General features: G+C 36.0%; 1 protein-coding gene across 1 annotated transcript in view; it reads left to right on the plus strand.

Moving 5' to 3' along the window:
- Positions 1-22,777, plus strand: part of ZBTB41 (zinc finger and BTB domain containing 41) — a 49,748-nt gene extending 26,971 nt beyond the window's left edge. Inside the window, exons 7-11 of the mRNA XM_022579187.3 lie at positions 1,193-1,288; positions 2,697-2,803; positions 4,458-4,563; positions 9,647-9,735; positions 18,043-22,777. Coding sequence (XP_022434895.1) covers positions 1,193-1,288; positions 2,697-2,803; positions 4,458-4,563; positions 9,647-9,735; positions 18,043-18,698 — 1,054 coding nt within the window. The 3' untranslated portion in view covers positions 18,699-22,777. The remainder of the gene's footprint in view (positions 1-1,192; positions 1,289-2,696; positions 2,804-4,457; positions 4,564-9,646; positions 9,736-18,042) is intronic.
- Positions 22,778-26,981: the final 4,204 nt, after the last annotated feature.

Below are 26,981 nucleotides of genomic sequence, written 5' to 3' on the forward strand. Positions count from 1 at the left end.
CTGCTATTACCTTGTGGGCCCTTTATCCAGTAGTGGCCATATTGTTAGGTTTGTGCTTGCTACTCAGTTTTTCAAAAACATACGATACATAGTTTAGTGATTTGTACTATATAGGTAGTAAAGCAAAGAAAGGGCATACTTACATAAATGGTTATTTCTGAGAGAGGGACGTCGTGGGGGATAGGACCAGGGAGGAGCATGTGGGGAGTTGTAAGGGATGGGAGTGTTCTCTGTCTTATCCTGCATATCAGCGTTTGGTACTGTTCTTTAAACAATATGTGTATATTTATATTCTTCAGTATATAGAAGTTCATTATTTTAAAAAGATTAGAAATGCCACTTTCCTAAAAAAAAAAACAAATGGGTATGATGGCAGGAAAGTCAATGTGCTATATTTATATGAAAACTTGTATTTACAGATTGGTAAATTATAGTTTATCTTATGCATTATAAATTTTTTTCCCTTAAAGGTCTTCCTATAAAAACAAAAAGCAAACAAACCAAAAAAGAAAACAACCTTTCCATGTGTTTTCCTTTCTTCCCCCCCAGAATAACTTTGTCCATCCTTACTCAGCAGTGTATGTACGTGGGAAATCCCTGAATGTTAGAACTGTCGGAAATGCAGCAATGGTTACACAGTGGCCCATCCAGGGTCGGTAGGGCTAGCAAGAGTTGTGTCCTTTATTTGGTTTCCCTTTATAACGTTGGCATCTGGAAATTACAAGTGCCTGTAAAGTTTTCTTTGCCTTAAAACATTCTTTTAACAAGTTTTGAGCACATATTGGAAAGGAATAGTACTGATAAACTGGATTTCTTATATATTATTAAACACTGTCCACTAAAATTAACGTCAGTTTTACCTAATCAGCAGTGACAATTGAGCATTTTTCATTTGTATTTCTTGGAAGTTTACATAAGCTATATATTAAATCTTAGAGCAAACCAATGGCAAAGGAGGCCAAAGTTAAATTATTTGCTTTTTTTAAGGAGAGAGACATAATAAACATGTTTATTGTGCTGGTGCCACTAATCCAATAAAGAGCAAACATATTGTAGGAAAAAGGGAATAATTGACATCGCTATCTGTTAGCTTGAACTCTGTTCTAGTAAGCTTTCTAGAAATCTGTGTTTAATACATACATTGGCATTAAAAAATCCATAGCTAAATATATATATATATTTTTTAATGCAGAACTACTTTGAAAGAACATTTGAGAATCCATAGTGGAGAAAAGCCTCATCTTTGTAGTATTTGTGGGCAAAGTTTTCGTCATGGAAGCTCATACAGGTAGGTCAAGCCATTTTTTCCCCCAATATTAGGTACGATAAAATTATATCTCCACTTTAACTCTCTTTTCTTATCATTGTGTTAGTTGTTTGATGAATTAAAACATGTTTTAGCACTTGTGATAAGCAAAGTTGTGCAGAAAACTGTAGACTTTTGCCCCTACCTTTTAATATTCATTTTGTAGTATAAAATATTTTAAAATATTTCCTCATCACTAAGTTTGGTGAATGCTTTACTAAGTCATTGTCATTTAAATATTTCATTATTTTTCTTTGAATCAAAATTCATGAAAACTCTGGTGTTCTAAAGTTGGTGTATTTTTTCAGTACTAATTATCAAAGAATATTTTGATGTGAAAATATGACAAAATTGAAAATTCCAGGATTCTCAGTTTTAGAATGTCTTCTGAGTAGTAGTTGTAACTTACGTAATATTTGTATAGCTGAGTGCTGACTACATTTGCAATTTATGAAAAGTTTTTTAATGAATAAATAATAGATTACTTACTGTGAGATATGTATACAATTTCAAATTTTGTTAATATTCTTAAGACTCTAGTTTTTACACTATCATTTCTTACTTACCTCTTTTTAAGTTTAAACAGAATGTTTCCCCTTTAGATGTAGTCCAGTCCATTTACTGGTTTTAGTCATAGGGGAATCAATACCTGTTTGGACAACTTGAATGGGAAGGCTGTTCATTTCACTAGGATGTATTGATATATAGTTGGAGGATTGTGGGGGTAAAAGTAATTCAAGTTAAATGAATTTTAATAACCTATTATAATAACCTTTTATAATCTGTTTTTGGGTGACTATGAAATGAGCCACACTTTATTTGTTTAGTGTGAAGAAAAGTAGTAAAATGTGATTGTCAGAAAGTTGACTACTTATTAAATTTGCTAAGTTCTCAACTGTCAGTGTATAAGTGGTGTCAGTTGTCCAGAATAGGATTAATCCTTAGTAATTTGCTATCATCATATGTTTAAGTCACTTGTGCACTTACCCCCTGTGTCCGATTCTAATTCCATCTGATTCAGTCCTCCTTTTGCTCCCTCTGCAACATCGGCTGACGCCCCTAGACATTTGGTAGGTTCCCAGAAGCAGATTTAGGATCTTAAAGTCAGGAAGGAGTATCATCCAGAGGTCGTGGGAGCCTGTGCAGATGTTGAAGTGCTGCTTTAAAACTGGTGAGTGGGAGCCCTGGAGTCAGGTGGTGAAAGTGGGAAGGATCCTGAAAGTCAGAAATGGAGCAAATAATGGGTGAGCGTGGTTGAGTAAGCAGCCAGCTCTTGTTATTTAGAGTTAACCAAGTTTTTTCCTTCTGTGTCACTAGTGTCAATGGGCTTCAATTTTTTTTTCCTTCTGTGTCACTAGTGTCAATGGGCTTCAATTTTTTTTCTTTATAGACTTCACTTACGAGTACATCACGACGATAAAAGATATGAGTGCGATGAATGTGGGAAAACGTTCATCCGTCACGATCACCTTACAAAGCACAAGAAAATACATTCAGGTGAGGCGCGTTTTGTAATGATGTTTCCAAGATCCTTTTCAAAAACACCTGAAAACCACATCATGTTTATTTTGGCTGTAATTTAAGTGATTTGGTATACTTGGTCGCCTCTTTGTAATGCTGATTGTAAAAACCTTTTTTAAAAATCATCTGAAAGAGACATAATTTTGTGACATGTTTTTTGGTCACTGTAATTTTAATCATTTGGTTACCCTTTATGACCACAAACTGTATTTTAAAATTTGTTTTAATCAAATTTAATCAATTGCATATTATGTAGATATGTGCAGTAATTACTATTGGCACTTCTTTGAAGGAAGAAGCCAAGATAATATTTCTCATTTTGATTGGATTTGAAAGAAGTTAGCAAAACTTGGATGCTTGAAGAGAGTTATTATAATTGGGGTGTTAAAGTTGATGTACTAGTGAATTTTTGAAGCCCTGTCTTTGGAAGAGTACCTTAATAATCCTGATCAATTTCAGATCTTTATTCTGTATTTATAATTTTTATACTCTGGGGATTCATTTCGTATTTTCCTCTCAGATTGATGTTCAGGAAGTGCTAAAAGAGCCACCTATATGAGCACAATAATGGGAAAGAGCCATCTCTATGAGCCCAGTAGAACAGGTGATTATTATTATTATTTTAAACATAATTAAAATATAAAGTATGCAACAGATATAACATTTTCTTAAATGACCCCAATGAAGCAGGTTGCGGTTGTTATAGCCACTTTTAAGAGATGTTGAAGGTCTGATGACTTTCTCACTGGAATTGCGCATTTCCATTTTCAGGAGAATTCTAAATTCCTAATCCCAGAGGTCACATGGTTTAATTGCACACGGGTGTTAAGTTGAGACTGGTTTTTAAAGGCCAAGACTTTGTAACTGGATATAAGAATAGAGATGACATGGGGCTTCCCTGGTGGTGCAGTGGTTGAGAGTCCGCCTGCCAATGCAGGGGACATGGGTTCGTGCCCCGGTCCGGGAGGATCCCACGTGCTGCGGAGCGGCTGGGCCGGTGAGCCGTGGCCGCTGGGCCTGCGGGTCCGGAGCCTGTGCTCCGCATAGGAGAGGCTGCAACAGTGAGAGGCCCGCATACCGCAAAAAAAAAAAAAAAAAAAGAATAGAGATGACAAATTGGACTCATCTAGAATTTTCCTTTATATTTGTATTTTGGCTCATTGCAAATGTAAGAAATCCCCACAGATGAAAAATCTTTTAAAAGTAAAGCACAAAGATCTGAAAATGTTCAGGTCCTTTTTATAAACATAAGACAGCCTCATCTTAAGTGTACGTTCATTTGAGGTGTTTGATATCCAGACTTACATATTCCTAAAACACATCCTGAGTTTTGAAGTCCTTTCATTTATCTTACTCTGTTACACTGAACATCAGGGTTTGAAGTGTACAGCAAAAGGCTACTGATTCCTTCTCCAAGTGGGGAGGAGGCTTCACACCCATAAAAATAAGTACAGAGTCATTGAAGGAAGATATTTGAGTAAGAATATAAGGCAAACAGCCCAGATAAAGAGTGGCTTTACCTTCCTGGTATATGTTTTCTACCGTGTTATCTTACTGTTGGATAATTTGTTTCTGGGGATAAAAAAAAAATTGAAATGCACCTTATAACGAAAATATTTGGGTCTTTAAGGTGAGAAGGCTCATCAGTGTGAAGAATGTGGAAAATGCTTTGGTCGTAGGGATCATCTCACTGTCCATTACAAAAGTGTACACCTTGGAGAGAAAGTGTGGCAAAAGTAAGTGAAAAGGCAGAGTTTCTCATCATCATTACCTTGATAAGTCTGGGTTGGAGGAAAGTTGTCTCGTAGTTCATTTCATGTAATTGAGGTTGGGTTAATCAGCGATTTTTCTCTAGCTTCTATAGCTTTTCTGCAGACCTAAAGGAATTGAATGTAGCATATTTTTCATACTTGTTTTCGGTTGATTCAAAGGCTAGGAGGAGGTAGACATTGAAGTGAATGACTAGTATAAAATCTTGGCTTTCTTTGGGGATTTCATTTATGATTGGTTTCAGGGGCTCTTGGAGAGCTAAATATAAATAAACATACTGCCTACATATATTGTCATTAATGTGACAGCAGTTACTGGAAAATATTTGTTGTCAGAATTTAAACCTCTTTTTATTCACACTAAACATTTAAAATGGTATTTTATTTGAAGGAGGTGTGTACTGTCTTTGAACATCAACTTTTTAGCACAGTTTAGATATCCAGGCTTAACTGAGATTAGTTGTTGAGTTTAAAATGTTCAAAGAAGTTCTGTTCTTGGACTAGGTACTTGGAGCAAATGGTAAGTAATAGACTTGGTCTAAGGTGTCAAGAAACTTAGTGTAATGATATGATCAACAAAATACACATAGTATATGTAAATGTAGTAAATGATAGGCCAATTTGAAGAAGAGTAAGGAGTGTTGATTTGTATTTCTTTTTTCCATTTTCATGTATTGGTTTATTGTTTCTTTCATTGATTTTGTTCAGTGATACACTCATTGAATCAATGTATTCATTGTAGTCATTGAACTCTTGTATTCACTAGATAGAAGGAATGCTGCTAAGTGTTGGGATATAAAGATATACATGATGCTGTCTGGAGTAGAAAATAAAAACTTCAACATATTGTATAAGTGGGTGGAAAATAGAACTGGAAACTCACTTGCTCCACAGATTCTATAACTGTTTTTCTCAACTCCTTTATACCCTTAAAAATTATTTAGTACTTCGGGGGCTTTTGTTTATAGAAATTATATAATACAAAAATAACATTATTGTTTAAATAAATTATATAATCATATTAGAAATTAAAATGATTAAAAATTAAGTACTTACTTATTAATTCATTTAAAGTAATAATATACCCATCATGCTAACGTGAATAGCCATTTTATGGAAAATAACTACTTTACAGAACAAAAACAAATACTAAAGAGTGGCATTTTTAAAATATTTATTTTTGGCCGTGCCGGGTCTTAGTTGTGGCATGTGGACTTCTTAGTTGCGACATGCATGCGGATCTTGTTCCCTGAGCAGGGAACGAACCCGGCTCCCTGCATTGGGAGTGCGGACTCTTACCCGCTGGACCACCAGGGAAGTCCCAAGAGTGGCATTGTTTCACATTTTTGTAAGTCTCTTTAATGGCTTCATAGAAGACAGTTGGATTGTCACATGTGCTCTTATGTGTTATTTTGTTTGAAGTAAATGAAGAAAATCTAGCTCACTCAGATACATAGTTGGTAAAACTAGGAGTAGAGGAATATTAAGGCTTCTTAGAAAATTGTGGTTGTTACTCTTTGCTGCCACACCAAAACTAAACCAGTGGTAGTTTCTTCAAGGTAGTTGCAAAGAGGAATCTGAAACAAGATTCATGAAGCTTTCATACTCTTCCATTCAATCCATTGGTCTATCTTGTGCTCTGAAGTGGATTTTTAACCTACTGTAATATGCATTTGTCATTTGGAAAATAAGGGTTCACTGAGTTATGCAGATTTTCCCAATGTTACCACATTTCACAGTACAGGAACAACAAATCACACTTGTTAACATTGCTTCCAGTCTCTCAGAAGGAGAACTGGGAAGCTGTCAAGATCACAGGGGCAGATGCAAGTTTTCCAAAATTCTTAATTAGCTTGAAAGCTCAAATTTTATCACTGATAACAAATACTGTCAGTTTTTTCCCTGACAGTATTTGACAGTAAGTAAGTAAGTAAGTGACAGGCTTACTTCATTGAATTTTCAAGAAAATGTCTGCCACCTACTCAAGTCCAGCTGTACTCTGACTTCTGTTTCCTCAAGTGGAATGGTGCTTCGTGAGGGGAGGGATCCCTGGGCTCACAGCGGGTCTCGCAGGCGCCTCGAGCACACAGAGTACCCAGCGTGCAGTAGAGCTTCATGCTTCCCACCTCATCACGAGGTTAGCGGAAAGGCCACAGTGCAAAGGGTGAACTTTAATAAAATTAGTAATTTTACTGCTTTATCACAGTTGTTTTTCTTTCTGTGAGTACATCGTGGTGAAAATGTACAGTGACCATTAGTACATTTTGGTATCACTACCTTGTTTAGAGCTGAGGCACCACCACTTTTACCCACCGTTCCTTTTGCTCTTTAGTGTAAATGTCAACATCGTGAGAAAAGCAAGTCATGTTTAAAGTATGATTTTGAAAATAATTTTGATCTCGTAGACCCTATGAAAGAGCTTTGGGATCCTCTCCCCGCCAGCAGGGCCTGTGACCTATCTGCTGGCCTAGATACTTGTGGAACCAGAATCTGTATTCTCCATGCTCTGCAAGGGCTGCTAAGGATAGATCTAGAATATGGAGCCTTACGATCATTTCGTGGAACCAACACTTACTTCTAAGAGATAAAAAGCCATTGAAGATTTTAAACAAGAGGATGACATAATTGGATTTGTATTTTAGGTACATCACTCTTATTGATGTATGGAAGCTGGATTAGTGGTGGATAAATCTGGAGGCAAGTAGATCAACCAGTTAGAAGGCTGTTATAATCTAGGAAAAAGATGGTGAGGACCTAAACTAGGCAGTAGCGTTAATAATGAACAGTGGAAGGTACTTATTTGACCAATATTTAGGCCTTTATTGAGAGAATGGGAGCAGTCACAGGTGATTCCTCTTTCCGAGGAATTCCTGTTTCCAAGTGAGTGGGTGATTGACACCAGCCACTGAGTTAGAGAATATAACATAGGGAGATGATGAGTTTGGTGTATATTGACTTTGAGATGCTCAGTGCACACTGAAACATAAAATCCGATAGGTGGATAGTAGTCTACCTCTCAGAAGTGAAGTCTGGGCTGTGTATAAAGAATTACATGTGAGCACTTTATGTGCAGATTATTCAAGGAGAGAACGTGGAGAGTGATGAAGACTAGCACCTGCCCCCCAACCAGTCATTTTCAAATGTCTGTTCTTCTAAATGTTTTTAAATGGTGACTCCTTCAGTATCCTCTCCTTCACTTTCTGTTCACTGTTGTAAGCTGTTGGGATGTGACCTCTGGCCTTACTATCCCTCTCCAGTTGCTATCAGTAGGAGTCTCTTATTGCCAAATCCAGTAGACATGTTTAAATCCCTTTCATACTAGGCATCTCTGCTCTATGTGGAACTGTGTATCACTCCTGCCCTGAAAATCTCTGCTCTTCAGCATCTGTGTGAGAGTGGAGAGATATATACATAGAGCCTGACCCATGCAGGTCCTTGTAGATTTTATCTTTTTCCTACATACACTGTGAGACAGTTTGTGTTTTGAGCATATCTGTGTTTAAAATGTCACTCTGTCCATAGTACAGACCAAGATTTCTTAGCCACAATACTACTGACATTGGGGCCTGGTCATTCTTTGTTGTGGGGTCGTCCTGTGCATTGTGGGATGTTTATCAGCATCCCTGGCCTCCACCCACTAGATGGCAGTGGCCAGTAGCACCTGCCTACCCCTAGTTGTGAGAACCAAAAATGTCTTCAGGCATTGCCACATGTCCCAGGGGGGTCAAAACTGCCCCTAGTTGAGTTACCACTGCTGCTTTCTCTATGTGCCCATGGGAACCCTGTTTGTATCTCTGTATTTAACATGGATATACATGGAATAAGATAAGCCAGGCATACAGGTTGCAAGTCTTTTGCTAAGTTTATCAATGACACTCCCAGTTCACTAAATCCACATTATCTTTTTAAATGTCCATTTCATCAAGTAGAAGTAAGTTCCTAGAAGACAGGGCCTTGCATGGTGTCTCTGTAACTACTTTGTAAATGTAGAGTTGGATGAATTGAAAAGTGAGAATGGCATTTGAAACCTTAGGCATACTATTGCTATTTAATATTAGTAACAACATGCTAAATATTCCAGTAACACTCAGTGGATATGTTAAGGCCAGCTGTCTTCTAGAACATTATGGTAGCCTGTGTTTGATTTGTTTTTCCGTGTACTCATTAGAGGTGAATTGCTTCCAAGGTGAGATGATATGGCTTTCCTAGTAACTATCACTTAAATGCTAATCATTTTACAAATATATTAATCCTAACAACTAAATTTTTGAGTTTAGGATTGTTTAACTCACAAGTACATACTCTTAGGCACTACACTTTGCTTCTAAGTTAACTTCTGAGTAATTTATAGCTTTTTATGTCTATTAATCTACAATAAAAATAAAAGACCGGTATCTCATTCTTTTTTACTTAGGTGTAAAATTTATTTTAAGTTTATAATATTTATTTGTTATAAAGAGTACCTACTGGGGAAAAGTGTCCCCTTTTGATGAATGCAGATTTTGAGACTGCTGCAGTTTCATTTTTGCATCTATTTTAACGAAGGTACAATTTATATACAGAAAAATTCACTCTTTTTAGTGTGTAGTTCTGCAGGTTTTGACAAATGCATGCAGTCATGTAATCATTACCATAAGTTGAGACACAGAATATATCTATATCACCCCTGAAATGTCCACCTTTGCACCTTTGTAGTCAACCCCCTTTTACCCCTCTCATTGATTTTTTTTTTCTGTCCCTACAATTTTTCCTTTGGTATTTTTTAACAGAAAATAATAATACAAAAGTTTGCTGATTTAAAGCTTAAAATTAAGCAGTTTAAAGTTGAAAATCTAAGGACATCTTTTATAGATTTATTTGTTGAATATAACTGGAGAAGGAAGAATCAGAGATAAGGCTGATACTTAAAAAGTATTTCCATGTTCATTTGGAGTTCTATGCTTTACTAATGTGAGAATTATATATGAAGTTATAAATGAGTTGTAACTTATTTTCATTATGTTATTTATTAAAATTATATTGAAAAGCTCAAACCTTTTTATTTTCTTAGATATAAAGCAACCTTTCATCAGTGTGATGTTTGTAAGAAAATTTTTAAAGGCAAATCAAGTCTGGAAATGCATTTTCGGACACATTCAGGTAAAACCTAATGGGTATTTTGTATATATTTTTGTGTAATTATTCAGAAGTGAAATATGGACATTTATACTTTGTTGTTCTTGGTGAAATTGTTTTGTTTTTTCCCCCAGTAAGACTTTTACTTATTAGAATTGACGTCATGAACAGACAATATTCTGATCTACTATTCCATATTATGTAAGCTTCAATACTTTTGAATATCATTTTGTAGAATTTGGGAAAATTTTTTTCCATAGGGAATTTATTCAACTTTTAGTTCTCATCGTCCCCTTTTCTGGTTGTTTTTGGTTCCTCTATATCTATGAGACGCTCTGAAGACATTTCTTTTATTTTCTTCTCTTTTAAAAGAGTAATTCAAATATGACCTCATTGTCCTGTTTACCAATTACTGTTTTATATTTATTTATTTATTTATTTTTGGGTGCATTGGGTCTTTGTTGCTGTGTGAAGGCTTTCTCTAGTTGCGGCAAGCAGGGGCTACTCTTCGTTGCAGTGCGCGGGCTTCTCGTTGTGGCTTTTCTTGTTGCAGAGCATGGGCTCTAGGTGCGCATGCTTCAGTAGTTGTGGCACATGGGCTCAGCAGTTGTGGCTCGCAGGCTGTAGAGTGCAGGCTCAGTAGTTGTGGTACATGGCTTTAGTTGCTCCGTGGCATGGGGGATCCTCCCAGACCAGGGCTTGAACCTGTGTCCCCTGCATTGGCAGGTGGATTCTTAACCACTGTGCCACCAGGAAAGCCCCCAAGTTACTGTTGCGTAGCTTTCCTTTTTACATAGTCAGTTGTGATTTATAGTAGAATGATTTGTTGTGATTTATAGGTAGTTATAGTAGAATGATTTGCTTCAGCTGGTTTCCGGAAGTTATTTTCTTAATCTTTCCTTTTTTCCCTTGGCAGTGCTACCATATATTGAAACATAGATTGTTGGATTTTTTCCTATATGTTGTCATAGTTCTTGTTTGACTTCTCATGTAAATTAACAATTTTTAAAGCTTTCTTTCCTTCTTTTTAAGAAAGAAACCCATTAATGCATTTATGGCTGCCTTGCTTTATATTTACTTTGGATTTTGTCAAGCTGCTGTTCTGGTAGGGAAAAATAATTGATTTCATAAATATCAGAATTGGAAATAACTGGATTTGGGCAATTTCAATAGCAAAGGATTTCAGTAAAGAATTTATTACTGATATAGTACTGCTGTTAAAAATAAAATTACACCTCTCTCAAAATGAGAAAGTCATAATTTGGGGGGTATATAAATATATAAAAATGTAAAAAATGAGGAAACTATATTAATGCTAGTCTCCACACTAGTTATAAGTAACATGCCTAATAAACTCATGATTTGAAAAAGATGGTGAACTTACGAAAAGTTAATTTGAAACCACTGATGATTTAAGAATTGTAAAACTACAGGAATTATCTAGAGGAGAAAGTTAATAAGAGCTGGCTTTCTAACTGCATTAAGTTTTTTGAAAACACTGATTTGTAGTAATTAGTTGATGACCAATGACCGTGGAATTCTCAACTCTGGATATCTCAAAGTTAGTTGGAATTAGGGGCAAGTCCTTCTGTCCATTGAAAATTAAGGAAATGAGCTCTGTTACAGAATAAGATAAAGTTTATGGCTGTTATGAAATGAGAGAGAGAAATCATTTGAAGCAGGGGTCAGCCCACTTTTTTGGTAAAGGGCTGGATAGTAAATATTTAAGTTTTTGTGGGCCAGACAGTCTCCATCTCAACCACTCAACTCTCTGTGGTAACATGAAAGCAGCCATAGAAGGGTATAAATAAATAAATGAATGTGACCACATTCCAAGAAAATGTTATATACCAAAACTGGCAAGAGACTGTATTTGGCTTTCAGGCTATAGTTTGCCACCTCTTGATCTAAAGTGATCAGCAGGCTACCCAGACAGGACTTCACAGAGCAGCTGTTCCAAGAACTGGGTGCTATGCTCCCAAGTCCACTCCTGAGATTTACAGGTCCAGAAACTCAATTTTATATCTGTGCACTGATAGTTTTAAGTATTCTGAGGAGTTCTTCAATAACCACTGGAAGTAGAATCACCAGTGTCAGCTTACTATTAACCTTCTAGAGAATGAGATATTAATGTGTGCTGGCCAAAGTGTCCTTTTCTCTTATCAAGGAAGTAGAGTTGCTAAATTTATTCATCAGAAGGAGAATTGCTAAATGTAGTTATAGAATAAAATTAGGTAATAATTGTATGGAATCATTTATTGAGGAAATGGTGAAGGATGCTGAGCCATCTTTCCTGTTCTAACAGTGAACCTCTCTGGTGATGAGAATAATTGTGTTCCCCAGATTCCTTTTCTCTAGTGCAGGTACCCTTAGTGCATTGTCTGTACTGTTAGATTCTTGTTTTTTGGAATCCCCTTGTCGGACTCCCTACAGACTTCTTCTCTTCCATTGTTCCTTCTTTAGAAGAGGTACAAATAACTGATTGGTTTTAGTTTTGGCCAGGTCAGTACCCTTAAGTGCTTCAAATGAATAGATATGATCACCGCCTAGCCTAGGACTTGTAAATAGTAGGTGCTTAATAAATATTTATTCAAGGAATGAATTTATCATGTTTTCCTACAACTACCCTCTAAACTCATGTATGTTTTCAAACCACACAATTAGAGAAATTCATTGGAAAATGGATATAAGATTTTTTTCTACAAATGTCTTACTCTCATCTCTTATGTGCTTTGCTTGTGTAATCCTCAGAGTAGTAATTATGTCTATTCAGCAGTAGTCTTGTTGAGATATAATACATTCAGTTAAAATGGGTATAAAGCTGATAAATTTAGGGCTTGATTTTAGACTTGGCAGAATTTTTAAGCTGTTTTTTATTGAAGTATAACACATAAAGTACACAAATGAATTTTTATAAATGAGTGCTTCTATGTAACCACCATTCAGATCAGGATGTAGGACATTCAGAACTCCAGAAGCACCCTCTCTGGCCCCTCCCAATCAGTAACCTCCTTGCAAAATAATCATTATTTTGACTTATGTCACCATTAATTAGTCTGTCTGTTTGAACTTCATATAAATGGAATCATACAGTATGCACTCTTTTGTCTGGTTTCTTTCAGTCATATGTCTATGAGATTCATCCATGGAAGTAGTTTGTTTCTTTTCATTTTCATATGAATATATCAAAATGTATTTATCTGTTGTACTTTGATAGACACTTGGTTTGTGTTTACTTGGGTCTATTATAAATAAAGCTGCTCTAAATATTCTTGTCTATGATTTTTCATACACACTGCATTCATTTCTCTTGTGTACATGCCTAGCCCTGGGATTGCTGGCTCATAGGATATGCATATGTTTTACTTTAGTAGACACTACTAACCAGTTTTCCAAGGTAATTGTGACAATTTACCTCCTACCAGTAGTGTATGGTGTATGAGAATTCCAGTTGCTCCACATTTTCACCAATACTTGATAGTGTCTCTTTTTTTAGCCATTCTGTTGGATATGTAGCACTGTCTCAAAGTAGATTTAATTTGCATATCTGTGATGAGTAATGATATTGAGCACCTTTCCATACACTTATTGGTCATTGGATATTCACTTTTATGGAACACATGATTCATTCTTCTGCTGATTTTCTTAAATTGGATTGTCCATCTTTTTCAAATTGATTTATGGGAATTCTTTCTATATTCTGGGTATGAGTTCATTGTTGGATATCTAAATTACAGGTGTCTTCTAGTCTGTGGCTGGCTTTTCCACTCTAGTAATGATATCTTTCAATGACTGAAGGTCCAAAATTTTAAAGAAGTCTTGTATCAAGTTTCTTCTTTCTAGTTAGGTTTATTGTATCCCCTTTAAGAAACTTTTGCCTACCCCTGGGTCATTAATATTTTTTCTTTTACCTTCTGACGATTTATTTTAACTTACATATTTAGATTATGAACTTTATCTTATTTTTGTGTTTATTATTAGGTAAGGTCAAAGTTCTTTGTTTTTTTGACGTGTGGTTATCTAGTGGCCCTAGCATCGTTTATTGGAAAGACCATCCTTGCCTCAGAGCATTTCAATGGCCTATTTGTTTTAAGTTAAGTGATCATATATGTGTGGTTTGTTTCTGGACTCTCCTCTGTTCATTGGACTGTTTGTATATTCTTTCACCATTACTATACCATATAAAGTACTGTGGCTTTTGATATCTTGTAGTGTAAATACTCCAACTTTGTTCTTTTTCATTGTCTTTCTTATTCTTTTTCCTCTATGTTTTCATATGAATTTAGAAACAGCTTATAAATTTCCAAACACAAATACCTTCTAGCTACTTTTGGATTTTCTAAGCATACAAACTGGCCATCTGTGAATAATCACAGTTTATTTCTCCCTTTTTAAGTCCTTGCATCTCTCTCTCTCTCTCTGCCTTATTGCTTTGGTTCATATCATCAGTGGTATATTGATAGTGGAAATCCTTGTCTCCAGGGAAAAGCTTTCAATGTTTCATTACTAATTATGTTTTTTATAGATTTTTGTAGATACTGTTTTTCAGATAAAGAAATTATCATCTGTTCCTAGTTTAGTTAGAGTATTTGTCATGAATAGGTGTTGAATTTTATCAGATTTTTCCCTGCTTTTATTGAGGTGATTATATATTTGTTCTTTATTATTGTGATAAAATACATTGATTTTTGTTTTGTTTTGTTTTTGTTTGGGGTTTTTTTTTTTTTTTTTTTTGGTCTATGGTCATGAGACATATTGTCTATTTTTTTTTCCTTGTTATGTCCCTAACAGGTTTTATTATGACTATGCTGGCATCAAAAAATAATTTGGGAAATAATACATCTTTTTTCAGTTAACTGGAGGAGTTTATATAATATTGGCATTATTTCCTCATTACTATTTGGAAGAATTCACTGATAAATTCCACTGAACTTGTTTTCTTTGGAGAAAGGTTTCAATTAAAGATTCCTTAATAGTTTCAGAGCTGTCAGATTTTCAATTCTTGTTTCATTTTTAAGGAATTTTATTTAATATAAAATATAAAATCTATTGGCAAAATTCAGAGTATTATTTATCTTTTAATGATTATAGGATCTTTAGTGATAACCTTATTTTATTCCTATTGGTAATTTGTTTTTTCTTTCTAGAAATTTGATTTTATTAATCTTTCAAAAAACTACTAGATTTTGTTGATTTTTTTTTCTCTTTTATATTTGTTGTATATTTCTTTTCTGCTTTTCTCTTTTTTATTCTTTCTATTTTATTTGGGTTTAATTTCTGTCTTTCCCTATCTTCTTTATATAGATGCCTAACTTAATTAAATTTGGCATTTCTTATTTTTTATTATACATATTTTAAAGTTCTAAACACTTTAAACACTGCTTTAGTTACAGTTCACAACTCATTTTATATTTTATGTTTTCATTAGAATTCAGTTAAAAATAGTTTTTAATGTCTTCTGATTTATTCTCTCATTTGTGCTTTATTTTAAATTGTACTGTATTGCCCAATTCCTAAATATTTGGGGATTTCTAAGTATTTTTATGTTACTAATGTCTAGCTTAATTCCACTTTTGTCAGAGAATGTATTTTATTCAAATATTCTGCATTCTAATATGATATTTTTGTCTACTTATTCTATAAGTTACTGAGAGCTATATGTTAAAATCTCTAACCTAACTGTTGATTATAAATTATCTATTTTTCATTTTGAGTTCTTCAGTTTTTTGCCGTATATATTTTGAGGCTGTGTTATTAGCTATGTACAGATGGTTATATCTTACTGTTGATGGTCCTTTATATCATTGTAAAATGTCCCTTTTTATGCTGGGATAAAGGGCCAGCTCTCTTTTGGATAATATTTATGTGGTATTTTTTTCTTTTTACTTGCAGTCCTTATATGGGCCTGTATTTAAGATGTGTGTCTTTGGAGTATTATTTTATTATGATAACCTCTTTTAATCAGGATGTTTAGTTCATTTAAATGTCACATGATTTCTCATTTATTTGGGTTCAAATCTGTCATCATGCTATTTGTCTCATCTGTTTCTTGATGCTTTCTTTTTCTTGTCTTCATTTCCTTGTAATTATGAAGTATTTTTATTATCCATTTTCCCTCAGTTTACTTGTTAATTGTATGTTCTTTCAGTATTAGTAGTCACCTTGAAGATCACAACATGTGTTCTTCTTAAATTATTAGTCTATCTTAAATTAGTTCTTGATCCCTTTTCTAGACAATTCAAAGACCTTATGACACCTCATGTCTCTCAGCCTTTACGTGTTGTATGTATTTTCATTTTACATATACTTTAAACCATGTAAAACATTATTATTTTGTTTGTTTGCTTTAAATAACTCATTTATTTTTAACCATATTTACCCTCCACTCCTTCCTTCATGACCATTTTCCTTCTTCATGTAGGATTCCCTTTTGTGCATATCTGCTGGCACCAAATTCTCTTAGGTTTTGATTGTCTGAAAATGTTATTTTACTTTATGGAGACTATTTGGCTGACTATAGAATTTACATTAGCAGTTATTTTTCTTTCAATATTTTAAATGTGTCATTTTTTTCCTCTTTGACCTTCTCTAGTGTTTGTTGAAAAATATACTGGCAGTCTTATTGTTGCTCATTTAAAAGAAATCTCTCTTTAATTCACTGCTTTTTAAGATTTTGCTGTCTTTGATTTTCAGTAGTTTTATTATAGTGTGCCCAGATGTGTTTTTGGGGTTGTTTTTTTTTTTTCTTTCTTTTTGTATTTTGTAAGATGTGTAGAACTTATTGCATCTATGACTTGTCTTTCATTTAGGAAGATTCTCAGTCAATTTTTCTTTCTGTTTTTGACCTATACTCTTATTTTCTTTCTGGGACACCAATTATATGTATGTTAGACTGATCACTTTGTCTTATGTACCTCTCTCTTGCAAATGGCTTACAATACAAGTTTATGATGTAACAAATCTGTAGGTGAGAAGTGTGACCCAAGCTAAAACCTCGGTGTTGGTAGGGCTCCATTTCTTTCTGGAGGCTCTAGAGGAGAATCTGTTTCCTGCTCATTTGGGTTATTGGTAGAATCGATTCTTTGAGTTGCAGGACCAGGGCCCAGGTTCTAGTTTTTTAACTGGTTGTAAGCTGAGAGCTTTCTCAGCTTCTAGAGGCTGCCACATTCCGTGGGTCCTAGCCTCCTTCTTCCATTTTCAGAACCAGCAGTTCAGGATTGAGTTCTCTTGTCACAGCTCTCTGACATTTTCATCTTCAGTTATCACTGCTTTTAAAGACCCACGTGATTAGATTGGGCCTACCTGGTTAATCTCCCCACTTCAGGGTCTTTAGCCTAAATCATATCTGCAGAGACTCTTTCACCATGTAAGGTAACAAAATCATACTTTTTGGGGATTAGCCAACCACCCTGGCTACTGTAGGAATTTATGTTTCATGGGAGAAAAACAAAAACCAAAAACTGCTGTGTGAGAACCTGACTCAGGAAGAATTGAAAACTGGCCAAGCTTCCTTATTCTTTTTTTTTTTTTTTTTTTTTGCGGTATGCGGGCCTCTCACTGTTGTGGCCTCTCCTGTTGCGGAGCACAGGCTCTGGACGCGCAGGCTCAGCGGCCATGGCTCACGGGCCCAGCTGCTCCACGGCATGTGGGAACTTCCCGGACCGGGGCACGAACCCGTGTCCCCTGCATCGGCAGGCGGACTCTCAACCACTGCGCCACCAGGGAAGCCCAAGCTTCCTTATTCTTGATCCTCATCAACTCTCCTTATTGTAACATCAGGCTAGACATTGGTGTTACTACTTCTCATTCTGATCCAAAGAACCAGGTTAATCGAGTTGCTGTTTTAGCTTTTATCCTTCTTGGGTGGGAGGAAATCAAATGCTCTAGTTTACAACTCTTTTAGGGGCTATAGTGGGAATAATAGCAAGCAAGCAATAATGACAACAGCCTAGGTTTATCAAGTACTTACCACGTGCCAGTGTAATGCTAAGCACTATTATTTCATTTTCTCATTCAGTCCTTTCACCACGTCTGTGAGGTAGGTACAGTTATTATTCCATATAACAGGTGAGGAAACTGTGCTTACAAGTTGGGGAGCTTGCTCCAGGTTTGCCTGGTAAATGTTGTGGCTAGAATTCAAATTAAGATCTTTTGGATGTTTGAGCTCATTCTCTTTACCAGTTACTATACTGTCTCCACTTTGTAATAGCATGCATTACTGCTTTTATTAAGTTCATGTAAGAATTCCCATGGAAAATTTGCTACTTAATTAAAATCATTGTCTTACCAAGTGACTGCGTTTTACAGTTAATTTCATTTGTGTTCATACAGGTGAAAAACCATACAAGTGTCAAATTTGCAATCAATCTTTTAGAATTAAGAAAACTTTAACAAAACACTTGGTCATTCATTCTGATGCCCGGCCTTTCAATTGTCAGCACTGTAATGCAACATTTAAGCGGAAAGACAAGCTGAAATACCACATTGACCACGTTCATGGCATAAAGTCACCAGACGATCCTCTCAGTGCTCCTGAGGAGAAGCTTGTATCCTTGCCAGTAGAGTACTCATCCGATGATAAAATCTTTCAAACAGAAGCAAAACAATATATGGACCAGCCCAAAGTTTACCCGTCAGAAGCCAAGACTATGTTGCAGAGTGTGTCTGCTGAAGTGTGTGTCCCTGTAACGCTGGTTCCAGTCCAGATGCCTGACACTCAGAGTGACCTGGTGCGTCACACCACTACTCTCCCTCCACCTTCTCACGAGATCTTGTCGCCACAGCAGCCATCCACTGATTACCCACGAGCAGCTGACTTAGCTTTCCTGGAGAAATACACTCTTACTCCTCAGCCTGCAAATATAGTTCATCCAGTCCGACCTGAACAAATGCTAGATCCTAGAGAACAGTCTTATCTTGGAACGTTATTGGGCCTTGATAATGCCACTGCTGTACAAAATATTTCTAATCGTGAGCATCATTCATGAGTAAATCTAAGCATTCCACAGACTTTTTCTGTGGTTACGCGTTAATGGTAGCCTAGAGCTGACAGCTTTTAACTTAGTGGGGCTGCTATTTTTTCATTTTCTCTAGTTTCTCAAGTCCTCAGAACCATTTCAAATCAAGAAAAATATGTATCTCTGTTTACTGAACATATGAATATTTGGACATATTTTGAGGTATAATATTTGAAATGGACATTTTTATGATTTTTTTAAAGGCTAGTGCTAATTTTTAATGGTTTCTCTAACTTTTCAAAACTATTAGCTGTTAACATTATGAGGGTATTTGTTTTTAGTCATCAGTGGAAATTTTTATTCTTCTTTAGTCTCATTCCTCATTTCTCCCGTCCCCATCTTCCAAAGAAGTGTTAAGGATGATGTAGCTTTTAAGAAAGAATACAAGAGTATATAGAACTGATAATTGCAACTGTTCCTTATCCTAACTTAAGTGTCATGATTATTTCTTCCAGATTTTTAAAAACTGAAATCAGGAATTTGAATTTATAAGAAAGTCTTGGGTAGTTGGGTGTTCTTTTTTCATCCGGCCATAATTTCAGTTTATGACTATCCTTTGGTCTTTTGACAAACTCAAAGCCAGAAAGCTAACTAATGCAGGATTAGCTCATTAAAGGAAATGTAGAATTGAAATAATTACCCAGATGGTTGGTTTTTGCCTGTGCTTCAATTATTGTGAATAAGAAATGCAAATACAGGTCTAGGCATTAAATTACACAAGTTGAAAATGTGTTAAAAGCAAAATGTGACAGTTTTAACTAGATATTTTTCAAGGTAAGTTCACCTTATGTATTTTGCCCTTTATTTCAGAAACAATAATATATCACAACATATATCTTCATCTTACTATGGGAAGGGCAGTTATAACTAATTAGTGAAAATTTAACAAGCTACTTTTGGTCTCATTTACCTTTGCTAACTGAAACTCTGGGAAATAGAACCTACAGATTTCATATATGATTGTTAGAAAAGGTGCCAAACAAACATAAAATTTGTGTCTAATTGAACTTAATGTTTTTTAATTAAAGGGAACCATTATTTGTATACAGATTTACATGTAATCTAGATCTTTATTTTTGCTTTACACATAAGCCTAATGTCTGTAATTATCCTTGATTTTTATTTTTGTATGAGACAAAAGTTGAGGACTTGGTAAAAGTAAATAGCAGTTGGAGCAAAGCCTCACTGATTAAAATTAAATGAGGAAAAAGTCAGTCAGAATTGTAAAATACCTTTAAAGATGTGCACTTTCCATATTTTCAAGTCAGTTTAAACTTAAACTAGGATGTTTCCTAGTAGAGCTGCTTAAAGGGTTAGAGAATAGGCAGGGTTGATTTATTATTAGCATGTCATTTGTATGTAAACTACTGGAAAATAGCAATTTTAAGAGTTTTCTACTTCAGTTTTGTTTACACTCCTAATTGCTTTAAGCACTTTTTTTGTGTAAAGTCTGGCCCAGCCCTTGTGAAAAAAATCACAAATAAAATAATGAAGTTTTAGTGAATAAAATTTAACCACTTAATAATGTGGAAACTTGTTTCCTGAAGCACTTAAGAAATGAAGGTACTTTACAGGAATACTCACCACACTAATGGAAATAAAACAAAAGAAAAAAAAAAGTTGAGAATTAGGGCAGTTAACCAAAGTAGCTCATATAAGTAATAAAACCAACCTGAGTTTTGCCTCATTTATTAAAGTTTGGTTATAATTATCCTAGGACCGATAGATACTAGTTATGTATTAATTCTTTATAAAGCATTCTTACTTTTGTGTGGAAATGTTATGTCTGGAGTACTTACATGATAGAACTTGACTATATGAGGTACTATTATTCTGTCCTTCAAAATGACTTTAAAAAATACATATCTTTATGATTTTTATCATAAAGACCTACAAGACTTAACTAAAAAACTTAGTATGATGAAAAGAAATCATATCTAAAAATGTACCCTGCCTTGCATATAAACCAATGTAGAAAAGTTTGGACTTACAGAAAGGCAAATGGTATATATGTATATGTGTGTGGTATATTATATGTTTGGTAGCAGAAAAAGAGGGTGTTGCGGTGTTGCATTTTCAACATTCAAAAGAATACCTTGCTTTTTGAAGGTATTGACTTTAGGGTTCTTTTAATAATAATCTCCTAATGCTTTAAATATATGATTTGATTGTAGGAATTGGTTTACAGTATAGAACTTTTCTGGAATACATCTCTTATATAAAGTGAAACATAATTATATTTAGTTATTATTGTAGATAACAAACTTGAATAGTAGTTTACTGTTTTATACAATGCTTTCACAGTTATCTCATTTAAACCTCATAACCAGCTCTGAAATAGAAATGACATACTGTATTCCCACGTTAGAGATAAAGAATCTGAGGTTAAGCCTACATCATTAATAAGTGGCAGAGCTACTAACAGGGAAAGAAATGGAGCATTAATGAATGCTTACAAGGTGCCGGGCACTGCGTTTTCTCATGTAATCTTGAAAACAGTCTGGGAGGTAGGTAGTATAATTCTTATGAAGAAATAACCTCAGCTGGTGAACAGACAAACAAATCTGCCTCTAATTTCCAAATTAGAATATATGAAATTTTACAGTTGTGAAAACCTCATGGATTTGAGCAAACAATGTATTTAAGTTTTTGAAGTTGGCACACAAAAAATATGAAATGAGGCCTGCTCTTTTCAGTTAACCTTTTGTCACATTGTGATTTGGAGCATCTTGAACAAATGCTCCATTAACTCTAAAACCCATTAATTCTGTAAATTTTATACTTAAAATTTTGAATCTTGCAACTAAGTTTAGCCTCATTCAGAATTTTTTATTTTATGAGCATAATTTATTGTTTTAAATTAATTTTGTAGTTGATAGCAGTTAGCACTTATTATGTAAATTGAATAATTTATCAAATGTAGGAATTTGTTAACCTAATCCATTTTTACTTAAATGCACCAAAGATTTTTAGTAGGTATTAAAATAGTTTAAAAGAATTTAAATTCTTTGTTGTTTGAATAAATATGTGTCCAAAGAAGCACAGTTGAAGTCCTAGGATTATGGATTTTTTTTAAAAATCGTTTGAATACTAAGATTAAATGTTTGTGTTTATATGTATAAAAATGAGAACAGAAGAAAATACTCTGGGAATAGTCATACTGACAAACCAGTTACAAATAAAAATACTCAGTTTTCCTCAGTTTAATTAATTGAATGTTACCTTTTAAGTGGACACTATTAAATGCTAAAATAAGCTTACTTTTTACACTACACTATTAATTAATTTTGCCTTAGAATTTTTTTTAAGACAAGCTGAAGATTTTTTTGTAAGAAACCCCACCTATTTTTTGCAGCCTAAAATGCTATTTAAGATTAGGGTTTGTTCTTCATGCCAGCAAGATTTCACCAACAACTGTGAAGGCAGTGATCTTTGCATACTTTTAAGTAACTTAGTCATCTGTTGAAGAGGAGTAGCAAAAATAGGGTTTTAAACTGGTGCTTTATTAAGTGACTTTCTTTAAAGTGATGGTAGATCATGAAGTAGGTACATGAATAATTTTCTGTCAACCTTAAAATTGTCAAAACATCTTTGAGGAGTGACTATAAGCTATTAGTTAAGGGCTAACAAGTATTTAAATGTCATTCATTGCTTTTCACTCTATAATTGCAAACGAATTAAAAACACCATTAACTGGTGTATGTGTGTAAGTTTGTTTGCGTTCTCTTCCTAGCAGATCACTCTGCTGTATCATCGGTGGAAAGTCAGACGGGGAGCATCAGCTCTTTGACAGTGTCCTTTTATATATGCCCAGTCTTCTCTGGATTGAATGCTTTGTGCCTTTTCAGTGTGCTATACTTGCTTGGAGTTGACTCTGCTGGCTAGATTGTTTTGGTTAAAAAATGATTGTGGTTTTGTTGTTGTTATGGGTCTTATGTGTGTGTTGCCTGCTGGTCAGGCAACAGTTGTTTTTAGGTTGCTTTATGTTTTTGTAGGAAAATCGGCACCAAGTACTAGTGTGATTTTTTTTTTTTTTTTTTTTTTTTAAATCTCTACTACTGTGGCCTTTCTAGTTACTGTGAAGCCACTCCTGGGCCTGTCTCTAGATGCTCATTAGAGGACTCTGACAAATAAAGTAAAAAGAGCAGTGTGTCTGCCTCTCCTCCTCCCATCCCCCACCTTTTCTAGTTAATAATCAGTTACCAAACCACCCAGCTCTACATTGAACTGCTTCTTTTTTCAGTTTGCCTAAAACTGAGCCAGAGGTGATGGTTTGAGATGGGTCTCATAAAAAGCAGCAAGATCCCAACCAACAAACAAATTGAGTTGATGAACTCAGGAAAAATTAGGACTTTTAAAGTCATGTTGGATTATTCTAAGATTCAGTGCCAAATTTAAAATGACTCGAAATGTATTTTTTAATAAGAAACAAAAGTAGCATTTCTAAAACTTTTAATAGTGTTATGGTAAATGTTACTATTAGATTGAATAATGGATAATGTGAGAATAATTTTTTGATAATTTCTAGGAACCATAGACAATTCTTTTTAGGTCCCCCCCTTTCTTTTGCACATTCCTCTCAGTAAAGCCTATAGTGGTTTAGGAAGGGGCGATCGTTCCCTTATTTCCTCTAAAATTATTTCTACTTCAAGGTACGTTTTTCCTGCAATAGTTGCATGTTTTCTGCACTTCCTCTTTGGAAGTGGCCTTAATAAGGTAGAAGTTACAGCATTAGGTCATGTGGAGGATGAGGGAAAGGTCTGGTAGAGAGAGCGTCTGTACTGTGTTTACTCTTCACTTTTCAACTTGCAGTGCATTGATCTTCAGTCTGTGTTGGAAAATCTCCAATTTAAATTTAGCCTCTGTAGCCATTTATATAGAGAGAAAATAAGAATTATATTCAGAAACTAGAGGTTATACAAAGATGGATATACGTCTTTTGTTCTGCTTTTTTCCAAATTCTTAGGTAAAGAAGTAATTTCGGTGCTTGCATTACTGCTGGCGATTTTAAAACATTTCTTGAAAGAAGAGCATGCACACTTCTCATTGTTATTTCGCCTCGTTGCTTGGTATTCCTGCTTTGTAATTACAAAATTTTTATTCCTTGTAACAATCGGACTTTTCTTATCCCTGTGGACAAAACTGTATTACAACCGATGAGTGCGGCTGCCAAAACATGAGCACAGAGGTGGGCACTTGGCTGCTCCGTGTTGTGTAGGAAGTATTCTGATTACGGGATTTATGATGTACACTAAAGTGGAAATGCCTATGAACTTAGTTTTCAGTCTCCAATCCTAAGTTTTCTTTTTAATCGTGAGAACTCTTTTAAAAAACGATTGCAAAGAAAAATCTAAAATATCAAGATTCATTATTTTGTCAACTGTGTGTAAAGTATCTTGTGAGTTTTATAGATATTTTGACTGTCTCGTGTATCCTGAGTACCAATGTCTTTATAGAAAAATTCAGCTCTCTGTGAAGACTAGGAAGTGTATTGTATATTGAACTAGTTCTTTGTGTTGTTTTGATATTTAAAATAAAGTTCTTTGGTCCTAATAAAGCATATCTAGGTTTTATTGAACACATTTTCACAGCATGACAATGCAGTGCTCTGCCTGCCTCCTGAAAAATTGAATAAAAAGACCATGAACAACACACCATTGTAAAGCAATTATACTCCAATAAAGATGTTAAAAAAAAAAAAGACCATGAACACATAGAAAACCAGTGTCTTGGGGCACAGTTATTAAATTTTCTTTATTTTTCATAAGCTAGATATCATTTTGAAATATTTTATATGTTAAATGTATAAATCATTATTTAACGGTTTTTAAGTGGCTAATTAATATAAGTTTAAATATTAATAGTGGACTGTTATGCTTGAAGTAGTCATGTGCTGTTTTTCCCCAAGGAGCCTGAAGTGTAGAAAATCCCATGAATGGGCTGTTGCCTGCGACAGTGAGAGGGGACACTCTCGCCACCACCCCTCATTCCCAGAACTGTACACTCTGGCCACGGGAGGGACCACTGCTGGTCTAAGGCACGAGCTGAGTGACAGGACACACCCGACCTGGCCAGCTGTCATCTGCATCTGGCACCATAACTGAGCCTCCACAGTCAGCTGGTAGAAGACTAGTGAATTCCAAGCCTTCCCACTGGAGGCAGTGTTGTGTGGGACACCTAATTCTCTATTGCTGTGTAACACACTAGACCAAATGTAGTGGCTTGAAACAACAGACATGATCTCACAGGTCCTGTGGGTCAGGAATCGACTGTCTGAGTGAGGTGGCTCAGGCTCAGGGCCAGAGGTTGAAGTCAAACTTCATGGGAGCTGCAGTCTCTAGAGGCCATCCTCGGGTTGAAGTCAAACTTCATGGGAGCTGCAGTCTCTAGAGGCCATCCTGGAGCAGGCTTCACCTCCAAGCCCACTTCTGGCCATAGTTCCTCCCAACACAGCCTCTCTCTACAGGGCTGCCTGGTGATAGATACACAGCTGGCTGCCCCCAGCTGAAAAAATGAAAGAGAACACAGGCAGGATTTAAGTTGCAGTCTTTTATAACCTAATCTAGGAAGTGATAGCACATCACATCTGCCACTGTGAGCCCCTAAGTCCACACCACTCAAGGGACACAAATTAAGATTCCCCTCTTGAAGGGAGAAGTGACCAAAAATTTTTAGACACACTTTGAAAACCTCCACAGATTCATTGGTTCTAGAGAAAGCATTCTGTACGTCTGTGCATGGATAGTGGGGGCAGGTACAGCAATCTATACTCAGAAAATGCATCTACTCCAGAGAGGAAAATACCACCTCTTCTGTGGTAGAAAGGGTTTAATGTAACCCACATGCCACAGGTAACTGGTTGGTCCCTGGGGAGTGGAGTCACACTGGGGGTTCTGCTTGGCCTCTGTTCACAGGTCAGGCTCTCAGCGGTGGCACATCCAATCAGCCTTGGAAAGAGGGAGACTGTTTAAGCTCTTTCATAGCCCCCATATCTGCGGCCATGGCCAGCGTATACATGGGTTCACCAAGGAAAAATGGGGTCTCTGAGGAAAGAGGTTCTGACACCTAAGCAGGACAGGTTGTCTTGTTTGCCTGATTTTTGAGCTCTTCCTTTACCTTGGATATTCTCTGATGGCATTTACTAGGGACACAAATTTCTTAACTTCCTGTCCCTATTTTTCTTTTAAATTAATTAATTTATTTTTGGGTGCGTTGGGTCTTTGTTGTGGTGCGTGGGCTTCTTACTGCGGTGGCTTCTCTTGTTGCGGAGCACGGGCTCTAGGCGTGCAGGCTTCAGTAGTTGTGGCACATGGGCTCAGTAGTTGTGGCTCACAGGCTCCAGAGCACAGGCTCAGCAGTTGTAGTGCATGGATTTAGTTGCTCCGCAGCATGTGGGATCTTCCCCGACTAGGGCTCAAACCCATGTCCGCTGCAATGGCAGGCAGATTTCTAACCATTGCGCCACCAGGGAAGTCCCCCTGTCCCTATCTTGAGATGTCCTTTTACAAACCTCTCCTCCCCAGACTTAACTTGTCACCAAGTTTTCATTTTGCTTTTTCCAAACCCTTGACCCGCTGCCCAACCTGTTGACTGTGCCCTTGAGTCAGCAGAGAGCAGAGACGTGTCTTCTCCCCTTTGAAGTGGACTAGATGTACCATCCAAAATTCTGCTCCCTGAGTGTTCTCATCTACCCTGAGGGGAGGCTATAGCGCAGCTCTGCTCACATCTGGCCTACCATACACATCCGTCCATAAACCAGGCTTTGTCTTCCTTTATGAAATGGTCAAGGAGATCCCCGATTTCCCCAAGTACAGACTGAGAGAGACAGTGTAGGAGGAGGAGATATTACAGCACCCGAGTCGTCTGTGCAGCTTGTGAACTTGGGGCCTGCTCAGCCCTGGGCTGGTGTTCACCACTTTGACTTGATAATGGAATGTTGCTTGTCACATCCAGTTGTTTGGTTCCTTGGATTAGATCCCAGGTCAGCAAACTTCTTTGTAAAGGGCCAGATACTAACTAGTACAGGCTTTGCAGGCAATATGATTTCTCCTGGAACTATTCGACTCCGCCTTTGTAGTGTGAAAGCGGCCGTAGATAACATGTAAAGGAATGGGTGTCTCTGTGTTCCAGTAAAGCTTCAGCGGGGTAAGTCTCAGACCCTCCCAGCTCCTGACACCTGTTTCTTGCTCATCAGATTTAATTAGCAAATGTCATCAATATAACGAACCGGTGGAGGGACTGCCTCTGCTGGTG

This window comes from Delphinapterus leucas, chromosome 1 (genome assembly GCF_059928025.1).
Source record: "Delphinapterus leucas isolate spDelLeu-1000000601 "Yukka" chromosome 1, BTC_Dleu_Yukka2, whole genome shotgun sequence".
In the NCBI taxonomy this organism is placed as follows: domain Eukaryota; kingdom Metazoa; phylum Chordata; class Mammalia; order Artiodactyla; family Monodontidae; genus Delphinapterus; species Delphinapterus leucas.